Source organism: Halichoeres trimaculatus, unplaced genomic scaffold, assembly GCF_033239565.1.
Source record: "Halichoeres trimaculatus isolate MK-OKI-2021-1 unplaced genomic scaffold, fHalTri1.1 fHalTri1_scaffold_4, whole genome shotgun sequence".
Classification (NCBI taxonomy): Eukaryota; Metazoa; Chordata; class Actinopteri; order Labriformes; family Labridae; genus Halichoeres; species Halichoeres trimaculatus.
In genome coordinates this window covers 11,159,971-11,179,714 of record NW_027437182.1, presented here as the reverse complement: position 1 = coordinate 11,179,714, position 19,744 = coordinate 11,159,971, and the positions used below count along the sequence as shown (strand labels likewise).

General features: G+C 40.4%; 1 protein-coding gene across 7 annotated transcripts in view; it reads left to right on the top strand.

Moving 5' to 3' along the window:
• Positions 1-19,744, top strand: part of sgip1a (SH3GL interacting endocytic adaptor 1a) — a 77,326-nt gene that overhangs the window by 41,775 nt on the left and 15,807 nt on the right. For 3 of the 7 annotated variants that reach the window (XM_074667491.1, XM_074667488.1, XM_074667492.1), the window contains 14 exons: positions 4,001-4,064; positions 4,561-4,585; positions 5,160-5,222; positions 6,381-6,445; positions 7,248-7,425; positions 10,857-10,868; positions 12,357-12,378; positions 12,481-12,577; positions 13,941-14,029; positions 15,942-16,022; positions 16,548-16,622; positions 16,774-17,619; positions 18,909-19,030; positions 19,484-19,637. In XM_074667491.1, the coding sequence (XP_074523592.1) occupies positions 4,001-4,064; positions 4,561-4,585; positions 5,160-5,222; positions 6,381-6,445; positions 7,248-7,425; positions 10,857-10,868; positions 12,357-12,378; positions 12,481-12,577; positions 13,941-14,029; positions 15,942-16,022; positions 16,548-16,622; positions 16,774-17,619; positions 18,909-19,030; positions 19,484-19,637 (1,893 nt within the window). The remainder of the gene's footprint in view (positions 1-4,000; positions 4,065-4,560; positions 4,586-5,159; positions 5,223-6,380; positions 6,446-7,247; positions 7,426-10,856; positions 10,869-12,356; positions 12,379-12,480; positions 12,578-13,940; positions 14,030-15,941; positions 16,023-16,547; positions 16,623-16,773; positions 17,620-18,908; positions 19,031-19,483; positions 19,638-19,744) is intronic. The other 4 variants (XM_074667489.1, XM_074667490.1, XM_074667494.1 and 1 more) reach the window with 4 other exon arrangements.

Genomic DNA, 19,744 nt, shown 5'->3' with positions numbered 1-19,744 from the left:
GATTTATATTTTGTATGTGTGTGTGTCTGTGTGTGTCTGTGTGTGTTTTCAGAACCTTCCATTTTATTTTCATCACTCTGTCTAATATATCTGAGGCTAATGCATCAAAAATCTCTAGCAGAGGAATGCATGTTCCTGTTGGAGGAAAACACAGTACACAGTTAATTTAAGGCTAGGATTAACTGATATTAAAACTTTCCTTGCCTTATGAAGAGTTTCAACTACTTTCCCTTTAAAGTTTGAGGTATTTTGTAGGTTGTGATGGAGAGCTGATATCTTAGAGTGCACTCCAGTTAAATCATATTAAGTGACTGAGCTCCAATTTATGAATGCCAATGCAATATAACGTGTTTGTTTTACACAGCTCTCAGGTGTTAATCTGCATTCTGATGGTAGAAGTAGAACATCTTTCCCTCTAATGATGTGCCAAATCAATAACTGCTGTCTTTAAAGTTGGTTCTTTTTTAATTGAAGGCAGTGCTCATGGTTGAAGGCTGGACCTCACAGAGCTATTATGATAATAATAACACACTATGTGGTGCTCAGGGTGGTGTTTTACTCATGTTGTGAGTTTGTTTTCACTTCATGGGACCCTTTCTAATGTTAACTTCCCTTTTCCTGAACCTATAAGTGTTCCTTCAAGACCAGATGAACATTGCTTTGGAAATAGTTTCACAAAAACAAACCAAAAGAAAAACCTCCACAGAGACCCGAAAAACCAGAAAAAGAAAGCTTTTTTTTCTAAAGGTCCCAGCTAGTGCCAGAAACTTTTATGTGTAACTCTGGTCAGTGTTCTGCCGCTCTGTAGCTGACATGTAGAATTTTTGTTCCTCTTTGGCTTGGCAGCGTCCTGTCCTGTTTGGCTTCCTGTCCATTGGCTTTTCCTTGAATTACATTACTGCGTCTTCAGAGGAGACCGCTAATTATGTTAGCAACTTGTGCTAGCATCCCTCTGAACGGAAGCCATTAAGTCATTACAGTGTGTACACCGCACGCTCTGTGATTTCGCTGCATGTTAATTAAACTCTGCCATACGCGTTCATCCAGTCAGAAAACATGGAGCTTTTCTGCATTTATTCCATTTATAGGAAATGATTCTGTCAGTGAAGTCATGTAAGAAAACAAATGCAAGGTTTCTGTTCCAAGGTCAGCTCCGGTCTTTGTGTGTCTGAAAGCTGTTTGTTTAATAAAAAACACAATGAAATTATTTCTAACATGTTATTCTATCTAATGTTGGGATGGAATAATACAAATTAAAATAAAAAAAAAAAAGCTAAATCTCCTGAAATCCAGAGTACAAGATTTCTGCTGCCAGGTTACCGCTGCCATGTGCACAATGACACAGACACAACACACCCAATAGTAAACCTGTCAGCTCTTGCTTGGAGCTGGTTTTACAAGAGGCAGAAAAGAAACCTAAGGGAAGTAGCAAAGAGGGGCCAGGGGAGAGGGTAAAAGATGAGCAAGATAGATGATGAAAACATCCACTTGAGTGTGAAACAAGATAGGAACAGATGAGACCCTGAATTATGAACGTGAAGTAAAGTTGTTGTACTGTTATTCTATTCTATGAGAGAGAAGATTTGGCAGATTTTTCATGGGCACAACTCTTATACTCAGGTCTGCTGCTCAACCTTCTGACGCATGTTTCTCACAAATCACTCCATTTAAAAGAGAAATAACAGGCTTGCCATTGGTGTAAGATTATGCTCATGAGGTGTTGTTTCAACAAAAATTTAATCTACTAAACACAAACTACCATACTGCTAAGCTTAGAATAAAGGGAACATGTCTGACGTGAAATCAGTGGGAAACACTTGGCCACAGCTAGGACAAGTTTTTGTGAGTGAGTTTGTGAGTTGAAGCATCAGTTTAAAGAATTGATTAAATAGCGTGTCGACACATAAGCTGTTCAAGCTGTAAAGAAGTGTTGAAATGTGTTTTGGCTTAGAGGAACAGCTGTTGAAGGAACAATTAAAGTCCTCTCCCTGTAAAGATCACGCAGTGTCCTCACTCGCCCCACAAAGATCAGAAACTGTCAACCCAGAATGAAAGAGGCTCCACAGAAAGGAATCTCTGAGGAGAGTAAAACTTGATCTCAGTTAAAGGGAGTGAGGCGTCTGTGTGATTGTAAGAGTGCAAACAGAATGAGCAAACAACACATACTCACAAGCACCCACACAAACCGTATGACGGTTTCAGATCTTTCTTCTTGAGCATTGTTCTGTATTAGATACTGTGAGCTTTGCAAAATCATCACAATATTGTTCATTTTATCCTTCCTAATGCTCTTTAATGTCCCATAGTATGACGCATTTCCTCATAGCCAGCCAACCTTCTGATTCAGCTGTACTAAAAAAGATTTTTTCAATGTTAGAAATTAAATGAAATAAAAGAAACTATCACTTTCTTCATGTTGGTGTCTGAAGAAACTGGTTTTGAGTGCCACTTTGCAGATTAGATCAAGATACCTTAGCTGTGTGTGAGTGTTTGTGTGTGTGGTTAAGTTTTTTTGTGTGTAGATTAGCAGCAGGGAGCATCAGGTTCCTGCTCCTAGGCTCAGTGTGTGTCTGCATGTTGAATGAGGAAGATTATGAGACGCTGTGATGAGTTCACAAACAGGCAAAGAAAATGAAGGAATGAGAGTCGAGGAGTTACCTGAAAAGAAATGGACGGTGACAACTGGGCTTTCATATGGGGTAAGAATTAGCCAGAAGGTGTGTCTGCTAGGCAATGTGATATAAAGAAATCCTCAAAAATATTACATCTGTACTCAAAAAAACATGGTTCGGGATAGGTTGGATATCTATCATTTTTACCTGTGAGATTATGGAAAGACTAGACTCAGGTAGAAAATTCCCTTTAGACTCAATATGAGCCAAATTCACATGACCATCCCAGGAAAATGTCGTCTTTAAAGTTATTTAAGGACAAAAATGAGGTCTGAATTGCTCGTTACCAGTAAAAAAAATCTGCCAATGGAACAAGAGAAAAGTTACTTGTATTAAGACATTGTTCTAGTCTCAAGGAAATTTTCAAGCAATTTTTCTTGTTCCATTGGCAGATTTTTTTACCGGTTACAAGCGATTCAAACCTCATTTTTGTACTCTGATAACTTGAGACAAGACATTTTTCTGGATTGATAAGTTGAAAGTGGCTCGTATCGAGTATAATAAGACAATTTTTACTTAAAAAAATCAAAAACACTTGATAAGATTTCATTTTTTTGCAGGGTAAAAGGAACTAATTAGTTGTAGCGGTCCAGTGCTATGGGTTGATTTTCTTTGGAACATCTATGATTTTTTTTTTGTAGTTATTTCATCCAGAGGGTATCCTCATAGCCCAGCACTAACCTGAGTATGACTGCTCCATAAAAAAATGAAACAAGCAAAAAGACACTAATAGTAACTGCAAATCCGTACTGAAAACTTCATTTTGTGTTTGATTCAAGTGCAAACTTAGACGCAAATGCTGCATTTTAGCGGTTAATGGGCAAACAAACACAGACACAGATAGTGTTTGGAGGGGAGGGTCAGTAAGTTTTTTGGAGCCTCTTAGCTTGGATTATTCAAAGATTCAATCCAGCAATCACTGAATGAATAGTTTCAGCAGGATTGTGATTAACTTTGTCACAGCATAGATCAAAGTCTCATTATCAGCTGTCTGACTGACCTGCAGTCGACTCCTTGGTGCTGTATGGCTGTCTATGCTATTCTTGCTTAATTTTTGCTGCATTGATTTTCACAGTGTTAATGCATTTCCATGAGTATCACAAGGCTGTCTGTCCATCTACAGTGACCATGAACATGCATTCAACTCTGAAAAAAACGCTAACCTTCACAGGGCTGCAGCCACTCACTCAATAATACATTAAACCCTCTTTTGATCCCCCAGATGATGGATGTTGAACAGCTGACCCCACTTAACCCATCTCTAAACACCACACTGTCCCTTCATACAGTGACTCACCTTTTTTCCTCTTTTCCTTCTGTCTCTGCAGGATTGAAAAAACGTACCAGGAAGGCCTTCGGGATACGGAAGAAAGAAAAGGACAATGACTCCACGTAAGTCAAGTTATCGAGATGCAGAGTCAGGGGCAAAATATCCAAATTGGAAAACATTCTTCTCAACATTGTTCTTTAGACAAATAATTGTTCTACAGCAGCAGGTTGTGCAGACACTTTACAAAAGAATCAAAGGATTACAATAAATTACAGCTATTGCAGGATTAGTTTGAGGCTTTTTAAATGAATAATAGACTCCTAGTTCCATTAAAAAGCACAGGTGAGTAGTTTTAAATACCTGGGTATAATCCCCAATCCAACATGATATCATGAATTTATGAATAAGGTCTCGTAGTGTGCTCTGAAGTGTGTGTGAGAGTGTGATTTCTGAGTAAAAAGTGTGTGTGTGTGGGAACACTGATGCAAAAGTGTTTTCCTAGGATGCCTCTTTTCAAGTAATTTTGCTTGACTAATTAGAAAGCTCTTGATTCTCAAAGTGCTTTGATGTGAAGTGTCTCATGCTCTTCCTTTCTGTCTCCTTTTTGACTCTTCACAGGGGGTCGCCAGACAGAGATGGGGGTGTAAGTAGCTGAAAATATTAATCATGATTCAACCAATCAATGCATTGTGCAAATTGTGCAATGCATGCAGTGCAAATTCACTCTTCAAATGTTTTCTGTTTTCAACTTAACAGGAACCTCAAGAGGTTGAATCGGTACTGAACTCTAGACTTTGGTGCTGTGATGTAGATTCACCTCTAGAGTAGTTTGTCTAGATACTGTAGACTTCACTGTACATTCCTAGACTCATTAGTCAGCTGCAAGTGTTGCTGTGTCAGCTTTCTGTATATTAGCAGGAGCAACAAGGAGGTTTAGGAAAATATATCCTTGTGATTTTTTTAAACAATGTAGAAGTTAAGTTTACTGTGTGCATGTGTTGGTTTGTGGTTATTTGAAACAGGAGGAAACATAAAACCTGTTTGAATGAATCAAAGCATTCTGTGAGACACCCAGAGTTCACGTCACTGAGGTTTAGATGGCAGGGTCGAACACACTGCAGTCACAGTGAACAGTAGCTCACACAGAAAGTAGTTCATTAGAGGAGGTTACAGTGTACTGTGCAGTGTGGTGGGGATTAATCTAACTCTTCTTTCAGGCTCAGAAGAAAACCAATGGGGCCCCAAATGGTTTTTATGGAGATATCGACTGGGACAGATATGTAAGTTCTGGTGTAGGATTAGCATCTTTAACAGATTCTAAAAGTGCCTCAGCTTGATCTGCGCCTCATTAACTTTTAATAAGGCCAAAGCATTGATCCATGTCATTAAGAAATCAATATGCTATTGACAGTATGTGAACAGAGCATGCTTAAAGCAGAATAGGAAGATGGGTTTGATCTATTTTCATTAGAAGTATTAATCTGCTTTAATTCTTTATTCAGATTATTATCAGTCAATGTCAGTCAAAAATGATTTATTGAAGTGATACTCCCGGATGGAACAAGTTGGGTCCTATCACAAGGTTTAGGGCAGAAATGACCCCTACAGCAGTGTTTTTGTGCAGCAGAAGCCCAGGGCGCTCGCACCAAAGACCCCCTCCCTGCTCCTCTGCCGGTTTCCTCTGCACTCAGACGGGCGCAATTTTTACTTGACCCAAAACACAAATAAACGGACTCCCACCGGAAAAGTCTGATATCGGTCTGCATTCACGCTTTATTCAGAGAATTTTCAGCGCGTTACTTTCACACAAAAACACCGCTAAATAAGGCTCTAGTTCTCATTGTGTCTCTTCGTCCTGGCAGACTACCTGCATTTGTTTATATTTGGCACGCCGCACGTGCGGACTGATACACTAAGCAGCCAGTGCCTCGTAGCCAGCTGTGGCTCTGCAGCGGAGGTAGCACCGTTTTACAACACGATGAGAACTAGAACCTTATTTAGCGGTGTTTTTGTGTGAAAGTAACGCGCTGAAAATTCTCTAAATAAAGCGTGAATGCAGACCGATATCAGATTTTTTTGGTGGGAGTCCGTTTATTTGTGTTTTTGGTCAAGTAAAATATGGCCCCGTCTGAGTGCATAGGAAACCGGCAGACGAGCAGGGAGGGGATGTTTGGTGCGAGTGCCCTGGACTTCTGTTGCACAAAAACACTGCTGTAGGGGTCATTTCTGCCCTAAACCTTGTGATAGGACCCAACTTGTTCCATCCCGGAGTATCACTTTAAGGTTAAGATAATGGTGTTGTCTTATGGTTGATTGTATTAGTATAAACTCTCTGTAATACTCTCTAACTGTAATTTATTTAACCTCTTTGAACAAACAGCTGTGTGTTGCTGATCTAACGAACAGAGATGAAGACTGAGCATCTGTGTTTGTTTCAGAACTCTCCCATGCTGGATGATGAGGGCTACAGCATCAGACCTGATGACGAGTCAGAAGAGGGAGATATCCTCAGCTCTGGCTCATTTGTCATTTGCATGTTTTTTCCCCCCTCCATCAACTTCTATGCAACACAAAAATAGGCTCGTGAGAACTTTGTGGTAAATCTTAGTCACAAAGGGATGTACTGTGGCAAAAAATATCCTCCGGCTCCGCAAAAAAAACCCATGACATTCAAAGCTAAAGAAGTGTGACAGTAGAGTGTTAAGGCATGTAATTAGCAAAGATCTAAATAAAGTAATAAGATGTAACATGTAGAACAGACACAAACGAATGAGTCATTATTGCTTCTTATATGAGCAGGAAGTTGAAATGTTTTGAGGGACCACAAAACCTTTATGTGGAGGCATAGACCCAAACTGTTGGATCATTTTTCTGCGATAATGCTTAGATCCATTGTAGCTGTTGCATGCGCCACTTTGCATTACCCTTCTTAATGGGTTACTGCATTCCAATCCTGAGAGAAGACATGCACCAAATTTAGCTGAATATGTATTTGACCTTGGCTGGAGTTGTCAAATCTGTGGATTTAAAGAAGTAGTATAAACTATTCTTGGGTTTTAATAGTATCTATCTCTTCCTTTTTATCAGAGACACAGGGAGGTTATATTTAGAGCAGTGTGATACTAATTGAAATCAGACAAATTAAATGGCTAGCAATTATAGAGTGTGTTAATTAGAAGGAGGGCAAGCTGATGTGGGAGTAAAAATAGAAATTGGGGTAAAATTGATTTAGTAGATTTATAGAAAAGCCAAGATTTCAAGGCTTCAAGGAGAGGAGACTTGGTTTTCCTTAACACCTAACCACAGCCCACAACCAAAAAGACCCACTTCTTTTCCTCCGATGAGTCCGAAGAGGAGGAGGACCACCGGAAAAAATTCAAAATCAAAATTAAGCCGCTGCCAGCCGATCAAGTTGTGTCAGTGCCCTCGGTTGACGAGCTCAAAGCCTCGATAGGCAACATAGCCCTGTCCCCATCTCCTCTGGTGAGTAAACCTTTCAGTTGCACGCTGCTTACTGTTTTTTTGTTTTAATTCAGTGAAGTGCATATTTTATGATCTTCTTCCTCCTCATTCTCTTTATTATCTTATGGACAGGGTTCTCTAAATGAATGTGCATTACTGTGTCGAGCTGCTGCCCCACTAGTTTGTTTTTTAAGACCAGTGCAGGATTGTACATGGTCAAGACTATCAGTGAGGTCAGTGTCCTCTTCTGCAGTTTGGTGTCATTTGACTCAACACAGAAACCCCACTAAGGCAGAAACCATGTGACAAGCACCCTGCCAAAAAGCAGCTCTTGTTGGAAGTGTTGCAGTGCTGTTGATGAATCCAAAGTGAAACGACCATCCTCTTGAGAGAGGTTGTTATCAGCGGTCAGACTCCACCATAGTCCTGCCTGTTAATCCCTCTGTTCTTCAGAGAGGACAGTTAGCTTGGGTGTCTCCTTTGAATAATTCAGGTTGGAAAGTGGGCACATTGGACCTGTGTGTTAGTCTGCTGTACAGTGAGATTGCTTGAGGTCATTTGAGCTTCTGGACTCAATAATTTAATCCAGCCTGCTGGCTCTGTTAACCTGATCAGGTGTGAAGGTCTTTCCATGCAGGTAATGTCTATGTCCACATGCTGAGTGGGTGCACTCAGCATTTTTTATTCGGTTTTAAGTGGTTTAACTTAAAAGTACAATTTTAAGTTTTGTCATTGTTTTATTTATGTCATTTTAATTCAATACATTGGATTAAAATGACATATTTATTTGTTTTCTTTGGTTCAAATTGAATCTTTGGATCATTGTCTTATTTCTGAGAATATCTTGAACAGAAATCATCAAATGTACAGCATCATGTACAGCATCGTTGAATACAAGATATATAACAAAAGAGTAGAAATTCAGTCAACAAATGACAACAACTCAAAAAAGGAGGGGGGAAATAAAAAGAACCTAACAGTGAAAGGAGCATCAATTACTCAAAAATTTCATTAAGGAAATAAAGAACAGTGGAGGCTTTTCTTGAAATATCAACAGTTTTTTTTGTTAGAATAGGAAAAGAGAATTTTATTATTATCATCATTTTTGTTGTTTTCCCATGAAGTAAACAGTAACAGCTGAGTTGAAAATGTTGGTTAGAGTGGTCAATTTTTCACAGATCTGGAATTAAGACAATGACAGTTAGCTATAGTCTGTGTATTTGCTTTGTTTTACAACAAGTAATTATTTCTAAATAATTTTCTGCAACATCCGTAAATATTTCTTTTAGTTTCTTTCAGATTCAGTAATTGGATTAACAGGCCTTTAGCTGTGATTACAAACCTACACTCTGTCCTGCTACTGGTTCAAATTAGCAACACATTTGTCTGAACTGAACTAAACCCTCAACACATAAATTACACAGGACACACAGAAACTCCCAGTCCCTGGCAACTCTGGGTAACCTTGGCTATGGACTGGAAATAAATGGCCTGATACAAAAAGAACGAGAGGCCGAGGAGTTCAGAAAGTAAACACTGCTCATGCTTTCTTCTTTATCTCTCTGAGTTTGCTTATTCCTCGAGCTTGGTTAGTGAGATTTATTCTCGACAAAAACATCCATGGCTTACTGTTTTCAAAAGCAAGACCCGTTATTGACAACAACCCCAAAGTCTTCGAATATTATTGTGATTCACCAAAAAGAGTTATTTAGACTCCTCAATCACATGTAGGTAACGGCTTGTTCTGTACAGGGGTGCGTTGCTTTGCATTACTTGTGCTAACTTTCTCTCAGAGCCTGCTAACTGTTCCACCCCTCTCTCCCCTTTATGTTGCTGTCCCTGTGCCTGCTAACCCTGTAGAGGAGTCCGGTAAGCCTTTGCTTGCTTGTGTTTTTATTTGACTGTTTAGACTCTCGCTCCTTATTGTGTTAGCTGCTTGCTTATGTATGTGTGTTTTAATAGAGGAAGACTTGAATCTAGCATGTGATAACCGTAGGCCTAATATTCGGGCCTGAAGAGTTCATATTGTGTAACTTCTCTTCTGCTGTACGTGTGTTTCGTCGTGGTGTCACACACTTTTGTGCAGATTTTAGCAGCATGTGTGCTCTGTTCTGCAGTTCTACGACACGTTTGCCTCGATACTTGCAGAGCTGTGTCTTTAAAGTCGTTTCCTCTGATTAAGACATTTTAAATCTGATTTAAATTGGTTCTGGAGTCTTGAGATTCCAGCTCTTCGTCTAAGTAACAAGTCTACAAGCAGCAGTGGCTGTGAAAAGGTCAGGGATGGAATTAATACGTGAACATGACAAGAATTAGGTCCTTATTTGAATTTAACTCCCCCAGTGTCTCTTTTCTCCTTGCATGTCAACCAGAAAACAGCTTAATGTGGAAGTTAACATCTCCTTTGTTTATGTGGTTCTACGTATTTCATAACACAGCAGCTGATATGCAGTCAGGTGTTTGAGGAGAGTCCCTCACGGCAAAGTCAGCTGTAAAACAGATGATTTTATTTTTTGTTCAGAAAATAGTTTCTGTTACTCTTTTAACAAAAGCAAAGATAGAGTGACAGTTAAAGACTTGAATATGACAAAGATACACGTTGACTTTTATTTTCTTTACATTTTCTGATTTTGAATACATCGCTTGAATAATCAGTGAAATCCTTTTTAAACATCAGCGTTTCCGTCATTGTTAATCTCTTAGAGTGACTATAAGGTCACACTGTGTCACATTAAACACTTCCTGTTGTGCTTCCTGTTTACGTACCAGCCAGAGCGACGTGATTGGTTATGACTGAGTACATTAAGCTTTATCTTGCCAGTTTGCCCAATGAAATGAATCCCTTCCGCAAGAACGTCCCACCCCCTTGTTACATCACTTTAATCACTCATGGCTCGACGCACAACTGGAACAAGCACAAGAGTGAGGGATGGAGGGAGAGAGGGATGATGTGAGGTGGAAGTGACGCAGGCAGATGGAGACGTTTCAGCATGAAGTGCAGAGACAGAGAGGGCAGATGGAAGACTGAAAGGGGAATGTGAGAGGAAGGGTTTCGATGCCAACAAATGTGTGTCTGAAAAAAGATTGCAAAACAAAAGTAAGAGGCAAGGATTTGTGTTTTAATGTTATTGTAAATCAGAGATTCATGCAGCTACCCTCATCTTGCCTTGAGCCTTTGGTACAATTTGTTTTTCCCCAGCATCAATGAAAGACACAAATATATGCATCAACACAAAAAACACATCTCTTCAGCAGGTCCACAGCTAGCTCCCACTTTGCTTTTAAAGCTATTTATGTGCATTCATGATCAAAAAGCCTCAAACTCTTGCCCCAAATCTCGCCACCCTGACCAAAAACGTCGTCTTCTTCTCTTGGTGCATATGATGTCTCTTTTACTGATTTGTCACTCTCTGACCAGGTATCTCTTCTCTCTTCCTTTTTGCTGGTCACAGAGACGTAGTCCGGTAAGTGTCCTTTTTTTTCTCACCCTGGGGTCAGGCTTGAAAAATGTCCCATGCTTCGTGTACCCTTTGTCCGTCACTGTCCTCAGAGTTGATGCAACAAGACAGAAAACACGTAGGTGGGTTCAGATGCTGAGGCTAAAGGTCAAAGCTGTTGGATTCTTTTTTTTAAGCACATTAATTTTAAAACATATAAACCATATGTCAACGCTTCTCTCACAGATTCTTATGGTGACAAGTGTGCTTGTATGCTTGTTTTTCATCTTGAAAAGCTGCATGTTTGGTCTCAGTAGTGGAAGAAAATTAGCACTTTCAACAGCTGGACCCTTTGATGTCTTACCTCAGTCACTCCCCACCATCGCGTCCTCTTCTCTCATCTGCTTCTGTCTCCTTCTTTCTCCCTCCTCTGTCCTCTGCCTTTTCTTGGCTCCTTGTGTCCCTCTTTTGGTGAACTCACACTCACACACACACCGTGTTTAAAGCCGCAGCTGGAGAGGAAATATTTTCTCTCTCTTCCCAAACATCAGGACTCCTCTATCTCCTTTAACTTTCTTGCGCTTCAGCTCTATCAGGCTCACACCGTCTCTGGTGCCGGGGGGTGGCTTTTTAAGACTTCAGAAGCATGTTTTGAAAGCTTTCCAATCTTTTCCGCTGGCAGCAGCAGCAGCGGTTCACAAAGTTGACATTTTCTAACTTGATACTAACAATGTTCCTGTTATTGAATTTTGGACATTTATTTCCCTATTGGCTTCACTGTTCCATTGATTAGCTGCTGAGGGACTCACTCTGGTTTGGTTAGTTTACTCTCGGTGCATTATTTGAGCAAATGCAATTTTCAGGTACAGTTATATTTTACAGAGCTTTCTTTCTAAACAAGTCCAGTGTAGTGTATCAACACAACTGCCTTCAAAGCTAAATGTTCCTGGTTTATGACTTTTTTTTTTTTCTAATTTTTTACTCAATCTCTTCCACCTTTTCCACCAGTGTCTGACTTAAACAGATACATCAAACATGAATCAATCTTTAAATGAAAAAAATGCATGTCATCCCCCTTTTTCTCATGATCTGCTCTTTATCTGCCCTGCCAATAAAGGCAAAAATTCATTGAAAGGGTATAAATATCTGTGTATTTCATCACATACTCCTTTGCAGTCAGCAGATAGTCAGATAGCTTCATCACAGGTTCTTTCATAGTAAGTGAGCTTGAAGATGAAGCGCAGTCAGACAGCCTTCTTTATAATTTAGTTTCTTTTTAAACAAACACCTGTCAATACAGGAAAACCCATCAAATAGATTTTCCTGGGCTGCTTTGGCATTTGAATTTGTTTCTGTTTTCAACATCAGAACATGATGAGCTCTGTGCAGGAGGTAAACTTACAGGTCCAACTTACAAATTAAACAAATAAAAACTGTTGCAGCAAACTATGTGTTACTTTTTGAGTACTTTTGCCATGCGTTTTTATGTTCTACTCTTATTTTTTCATCTTACAGGGTTTAAAAAGAAACACATCCAGTAAGTAGCAGTCTTCATTACCTAGTTCATTTTTGATGATGTTGAATAACAGAATGTGAGTAGAAAGCTGCACAATATGAAGAGATTTGTTTCTGACTCCAGGTGAGGATATCGTCAGACCAAGACGTGTCGTCACAAATTTACCCTCTGTGGCCCCAACACCAGCTCCAGCTCCAGCTCCAGCACCACAACCCTCCAGGTATAAACCGCAGTGCTGGAAATCTACTGCAGTGTACTGTGAAGGAATGATGTGTTCTGCTGTGTGCGTGTCACTGCTGATCTCTAGTCTCTATGTGGAAGAGGATAAAGGCACCTGGAAAAAAAGTGGAAAATTTGGACATTTTTGTTTTATGTTTTGACTTTCTTTTTATCAGATTGAGAACTTAAAGGGGCTGTGAGGAGTTTGAAAGTGATCTTGAAAGAGTCTCCCTTCTAGATATCTGCCTGATCATGATCCACACTTTAAAATGAGATTATCAGCGCCAATATCACTGGTTACAGGTTATTTTAAATTGCTACTTCTTAGCTTCCAGTTCAGGTCGTCCAGGACCAGATTGATCTACAGCACGTCTAGGTCTCTTCAGCAACATCACGCCGGCTAACAAAGTTTAGTAGAGAGAACAGATAAAACGCAGAGATCTGTGTTTTTCCCTGCTATAAACAATTTTTATGATTGATTCTGTAGTGATGATGGAAACAGGAGACTAACCGTCAGACAGAAAAAGGACAGAGGAAGAAGGCTAAGGGGGAGCTAAAGGCTAATTAGCCTTTAGCTTGGGCTGTATCACTCTTTAGCACAAGGACTAAACTGTTTGTGATAATGTTCATTCTAACCCACATGCAGCAGTTATTCTTCAGTGGTCTGTTCAAACTTGGGAGTCTTGAATCAGTAAAATGAAGAGTGAGGTTACATTAGCTCTGCTCGGTAGATGACTAGCAGGACATAGCTTACCAGAAGTTACTAATGTAACACATTATGAACATGTCTTAGAGCACCGGACTGCCAACTGGGCTAAATATAAACGGGCACTAAACTACTCACAAACTGACAGTGTTTACTTGTTGTCACATTAGCCTACAGATGTAAGTCGGAGCACCGGGCTGCCGATGTCGCTAACGTCTAGCTGGCTGCTACAACTTTTGCTTGATGTCACGTTTCAAACCGTAGCGGGACATAACTGTACTGACAAGTCCCTTACTTCAGCGCGTTGTATCTAGTAAAAAGTTGTCTTGAACAAAGAAGATTTGTTTTGATCCGATCTCCATTTAATTACGAAACAATCGCACACCTCACTGAAAGTAATCTACGACAGTGTGCAGAGACTCTGGGCCGCAAGGTGGCGAGGTAGTGCATTTAAAACAGATCCTCCTCATAGTATCTTTAATTTCAGACTAAAAATATGCTTGAGCCTCAGATTATTTTTTTTGAAAATGTAGATATACAGATGTATACTGAATAGTAGGCTATCTCTTTTTACTCTCAGTTACTTTTTCTTTAAATGCCAATCTGTAGCTATGTTTCATGCAGGTGAAATGTTTCTATCCTCTTTTGTTTGTTGCAGCAGTCAACCAACACCCCCAGTCCCTGAAGACACCACAGCCTTATTTGGTCCTCCTTTGGATTCAGCCTTTGGAGAACCAAAAACTGAAGGTAAGCCCCTTGTTGTGTTTGAACCTTTTGTGTGTTTGTGCCTGTATTTCTTCTCAGCTGTATTTGTTCTGACAGGTGATAACCACTGTGGTTTCTTTACTTTTTCTATGTCAAACTGTGAATAACACAATAAAAAAAACTCTGTGCTGACTTTTTATCTCTGCAAGGCTTTTAGTGCCGTAGCAGATCCCGTCTCTCTTTCTCTCTCATCCCCCTCCCTCTCACCTATTTCTCTGACATCATTTGTTCCTCCCTCGGGCTCACTGTGCAGAGCTGGGGTCACTCCATCTGTCTTTGCTAAGGTCAAAGTTGAAATTTGCTCGGAGGATGTGTTCATGTACACAGTACAGCTTGTTGATATGCAGACTCCTCTGTCACCCGCTCTCATCCGATCCAGCAGGGTTTAGTGCTACAGGCTCGGAAAGAGCTCTTAGCTGTTATGCAACTGCCATGTCAGGCATAACTAACATCAACTTGACACAAATTCTCTTTATACATTCATTCATCCAGACAAATAAGACAGACCTGGCTTTGACACTTGCAGCGTCTTAGCTTCTTACTCATTTTGGTTTCGACTTCACCAGACAGGAGCCTGTGATATGGATTAAGTCTTTCATCATGTTTCTGTATTTCTACCCTCAGATGAAACTTTGTTAGTCCTGAAGAAAATCACCCCATGAGTGTTATTTGTTCACAACATGTTAATTCAGCCTCATACATTTGAGAGAAGTAGCTGTGGCCTCAATCATGAGTACAGTGGTGTGTATCAGTTTTGTAGTGGGTTATTGACTGTATCTCATTGATACAAGTGAGTGGATAAGTGGTGCATTAAAGTGGCTAAATATATTCTTTATATTTAATGTAAACTTGATGAAATAATACAGAATGGATTTTGTTTTTGATACAAATTTGAGAAATAGAAAATATTCACAAAAATAATAGAAAGACACTGTTAATCCAATACATCCACAGAGCTCTCTTGCACCATTTTTGGTTATATAACCAGCAGGAAAACTGTATAACAGGATGACAAAGTGATAGAAAGCTCTGTAAGCAGAAAAAAATAATTCTTGAATGTAGCTAACTAAAATCTAAGCAAGTAGTTCTGTCTTATTTTTTTGAAAAATTGTCTTATTGGGCTTAATGTTAGCAACATTCACCTGACAAGTCCAGGAAAATGTCTTATTTCAAGGTGAAAAAGACAAAAATGATGCCAGAATTGCATGTAAAGAATGAAAATAAATCTGCTCATGGGATCAAAAAATGTGCTTGCCAATTTAAAAAACATGATAAAATACAAAAAAAATAAGCAATTAAATTTCTCTTGCATATACATGTTTACATATGCACCCATTTTTTTCTAAAAAATAAGGCTGCAACCTTCATGAGAAAACGTAAGGTGGTAAAAATGACATTGTATCTCAAGCCTATGATGACAAAATGTTTTTTTTTGATTGACATCCTTTAGTTTGCTGTTATTAGGAGGTAAAAAATATTATAGATGCTTATTCCAATAATTTGATTAATTAATTTATTTATTTATTTATTTATTTGCTAAAGTTTCCTATCAATTCCCATCAATCGTAGTATATTTTTAAGATAGGGAATAAATGAGAAATTTCCAACATTATTTGATGTTTGCACTTGATATCTGGATTTCCTGCTGCATCTTGTTTTCTACTGTTAGAGTTGTGCTTAAATCCTGTTGGCATGCCAGAGTTTTCTAGTCCAACACTAAATAACTCACAGCAAACTGTTTGCTTTAACAAACGATTTTATTGACATTCTGACCTCTGTTGTTTCACCTCTTAAACCCACTGCTTTCATTAAGCCCCAAAAGAATCAGAAAACCCGTCTTTGTATTGGTTGTATTGCCCCTGACTCAGCCTGTTCTGTCCCCTCCTGAACTTAGTGGTTCTGTCTGAGTCCGATGCGTGGGGGGCTCCTCTGTCAGGGCCTGAATCTCCTTTGACAAGATCCTTCCCGACAGGAAGTAAGTTTTGTAACTCCCTGCACTTGGTTGCCTTCCTGGAATGAGAGCTCAAGACTCATCAGCTCACCTCATGAACCCTGGCATCATCCCACTAACAACCCACTGCTAACTGACCCAGTCACACAATGTTTGTTTTTGTAAGCAGCTGGTTGTAGCCTTTTTCCATTTCATCATCTGCCTCATAGCTGAATTATAGAGGTTTATTTTATGGGGGAGTCAGAAATGATTCTCCCATGATGCACCAAACCTATCCCATCGCTGCTTCCTCCCCCTGCATTGGGCATGGTGGTGTCACTGTGCTGCATGGATGATTTGTGGGATGACCCTCTCTCCTCACATTGTCTGGTTGTGTTTCTGTTGAATTTGTTTATCTTAGGTTCATGTTTCTCAGCAGTGTATGCAGCCCACTGTTAGTAATATTCAGATCAACGTTAACGTCAAAATAGTGTTCAATCAAGTCGTACGTTTTCAGCTTCCTCTTGGACTGAACCTGTTGTTTATTGTTAGCTATTTTTTATTTTGCAGCTCCACCTCCTCTTCCACCTAAGAATGTCCCAACCTCTCCTCCACCATCTGGCTCACCCTCTGCAGAGAACGCTGGTGAGACATTTCAGTCACCTGATGCATCACTTTTACACCTAACCCCAGCAGCTTTCTGTCACCAAACTCAGTCTCCAACTTCCTCCTCCAGTCATGTCTTTCCTCTCAGTAAACACAGCTTCTGATTGGTTCCTGGTTGTCTGTGTTACAGAAGTGTCAACAGAAGCAGACAGCTCTGCCAGGAAGCCCTCAATAGCTGACCTAGACAACATCTTCGGGCCTGAACAGGCGCCCCCTGCTGGTGAAGACACAGGTGACTCTTGGATTTGCTTCAGTGAAGAATCTGCAGCCCGGCCGCCTCTACCAGAAGAGCCAGCCCCTCCTCTGCCAGCCTCCCCGCCTCCTCCTGAATCTCCAGCCCCACCTTTGCCTACATCCCCACCTCCTCCAGATGACCCTGCACCACCTCTCCCTACCTCTCCTCCTCCAAAGGAAGAACCACTGCCCCCTCTACCAGTCTCTCCTCCTCCAAAAGAAGAACCACTGCGCCCACTACCAACCTCTCCTCCTCCAAAAGAAGAAGCACTGCCCCCTCTACCAACCTCCCCACCTCCTACAGAGGAGCCTGCTGCACCCACTGTCCGCTCAGGTCCTCCTACACCTGAGGACAGAAATCCACCCTCACTCGCCACCTCTCCTCCCCCTGCGCCACCAAAGGATCTACAATCTCCTCCTGCTTCCTCTCCTCCTCCTGTTGAGTCACCCACCAGCGCTCCACCAGCCCCTGCTCCAAAAGCAAGAACCCCTCCAGCAGCAACGCCTCCGGCTGAGGAACCTGCAGCACGCCCCCTCCCGACACCACTTACCCTGTCTCAAGAGGAGCAAACCAAGAACACAGATACCACCAAGCCCAAAGAAGATGGAGGTGAGAGTGTCTCCTCGCCTGTTGATGCTAACCAGAGCAGCAGGAGTACGCCTCCACCTCCTCCTCCTCCAACATACCGGGCAGTGGTGTCATCACCAGGTCCAACATCTGGAGCCGGAGGAACAAATAGTGGTGAGTAGTCCATGGTTCTTACTGACATGAGTATCAAAAAGGAAAAGCCAGAGCTTCGATTTTCAGAAAGAATCAACTGATTCAGGTCGAGATTAAAGGGAAGTTTAGAGGACGTTTGTATGCTTGTGCCTCACACTGCAAAAAACGGAAGTCTTTTTAAGTGATTTTCTTCCTATTTTCAGTAGAAAATGTCTTTTAAGACTTAACATGAGCTGCAAATTACCTGACTAGTCCAGAGAAACATCTCGTTTCAAGTTGTTTCAAGTTATTTCAAGACAAAAATTGGGTCTGAGTTGCTTGTAATAAGTTAAATGAAAATCTGCCAATGGAACAAGAGAAAAGTTACTTGTATTAAGACATTATTCTAGTTTCAAGCAATTTTAGCAATTTTTTCTTAGTCTTTATTATTCTAGTTTCAAGCAATTTTAGCAATTTTTTCTTAGTCTTTATTATTTTACTCGATACAAGCAATGCAGACCTCATTTTTGTCTTTAAATAACTTAAAATGAGACACTTTTCTGGACTGGTAAGTTGAATGTGGCTCATATCAAGTGTAATAAGACAATTTTTTACTTTAGATAAGGCAAAAACACTTTGTAAGGTTTTTATTTTTTTGCACTGCAGTCAGGTGACTAGGAATATCAGCAGCAACTCATGAAATAAGTTTTCACAAAGTGAATGAAAAATCTTTGGTGATAAAGTTTCATAAAATAAACTTACTTGGGAAGAGAGTTATTGTGTTTGTCCGGATGTGCAGCATCACTTCTGGGGTATGGTGGCAGAGCTGATTTATTTCACAACAAAATGTGTTATTTTGTATTACATTATAAAGACTTTTTGTTAATTTTTCTTTCATAAATGTCAGTGTTTTGAAAAGCTAAAAATGTAGAGTCCATGCTAGCCTTGATACCTCTTCCCCTCTAATACCCTCTTGAATGTGAGACAAATTTATCTTTTAAGAAATAACTGTTGCATGTTTCAGCAGTAAGTTTAAGAAACTATTTTATTAAACACAGCGTGTACAAGTGCTCTAAGAGAAGAAACTGTTTCAATCCAAGGAACATCTTTGATTAGATTTGGACCTGCTCTGCAATAACTGAAAGCAAGTGTTAATGTCTAATTTTTAGATGAATTGTCTCATCAGGCTTGATATGATCACATTCCCTTGACAAGTCAAGAAAAAATATCTTATTTAAAGATATCAAAGGATGAAAATGAGGCCTAATTTACTTGTAACGAGACAAAAAAACAGTCAACAAAGTAAAAAAACATGCTTCTGCTCTCTGCAGGTTCTTCCTCTCCTGTACGACCTGCCACTCCCTCATCAGTCAACCAAACCCCACCACCTCCTCCACCTCGGCCCCCCTCACGGCCAAAACTTCCTCCAGGAAAACCCCCTGTGGGAGATGCAGTAAGTCTTATAACTGAAAATATTTTCACTTGTTGCTGAGACAGTGTGGTCTGAAGTGGCAGGGAAACGTAAAGATCACAAACACAAAACAGTTTCACTTTCGAGGCTTTGCTGCTGCCCTGTTCTCTGGGTGGTTTGGTTCTTTTCAGGGACCACCAGATCAGGGTTTTCATGAGGGCAGGCTGTTGATCAAACCACACTCCCTCTGCTACTTTTTTCCACTGGCTGACTACTCTAAGTTTGTGGAAAGCCCAGATGGACTAACTCAAAACTTTCATCACAGAGCCAGATGAAATTTCCCAAGTAGCTTTCATTAAAATTTGATGATGAAGATTTTTTTGGTGTATCAGAGACCCCCACAGTCTGAGGTTAGAAGAAGTTCATCAAAAGTAACTAAACTCTTTCTCATCTTTCTCACTTTTAATCTTGTTTGTCTTCTTTTTATCTTTTCAGGGTCGTCCATTCAGCCCTCCAATCCACTCAGCTAGCCCCCCTCCTATCGCTCCATTAGCTCGAGCCGAGAGCACCTCCTCCATCTCCTCCACCAACTCCATGAGTGCCGCCACCACCCCCACTGTGGGTAAAGAGCTCTCCGTGTCCGTGTCAGGTGTGTGCCCCCTCAGCAGCCTCTGAGCTGAGCAGCCTTCTGCTAGACAGAGCTGGAGTGACAGCTGAGTTTAACTGTTCATGTGTGATATTAAAAGTTCATTCATG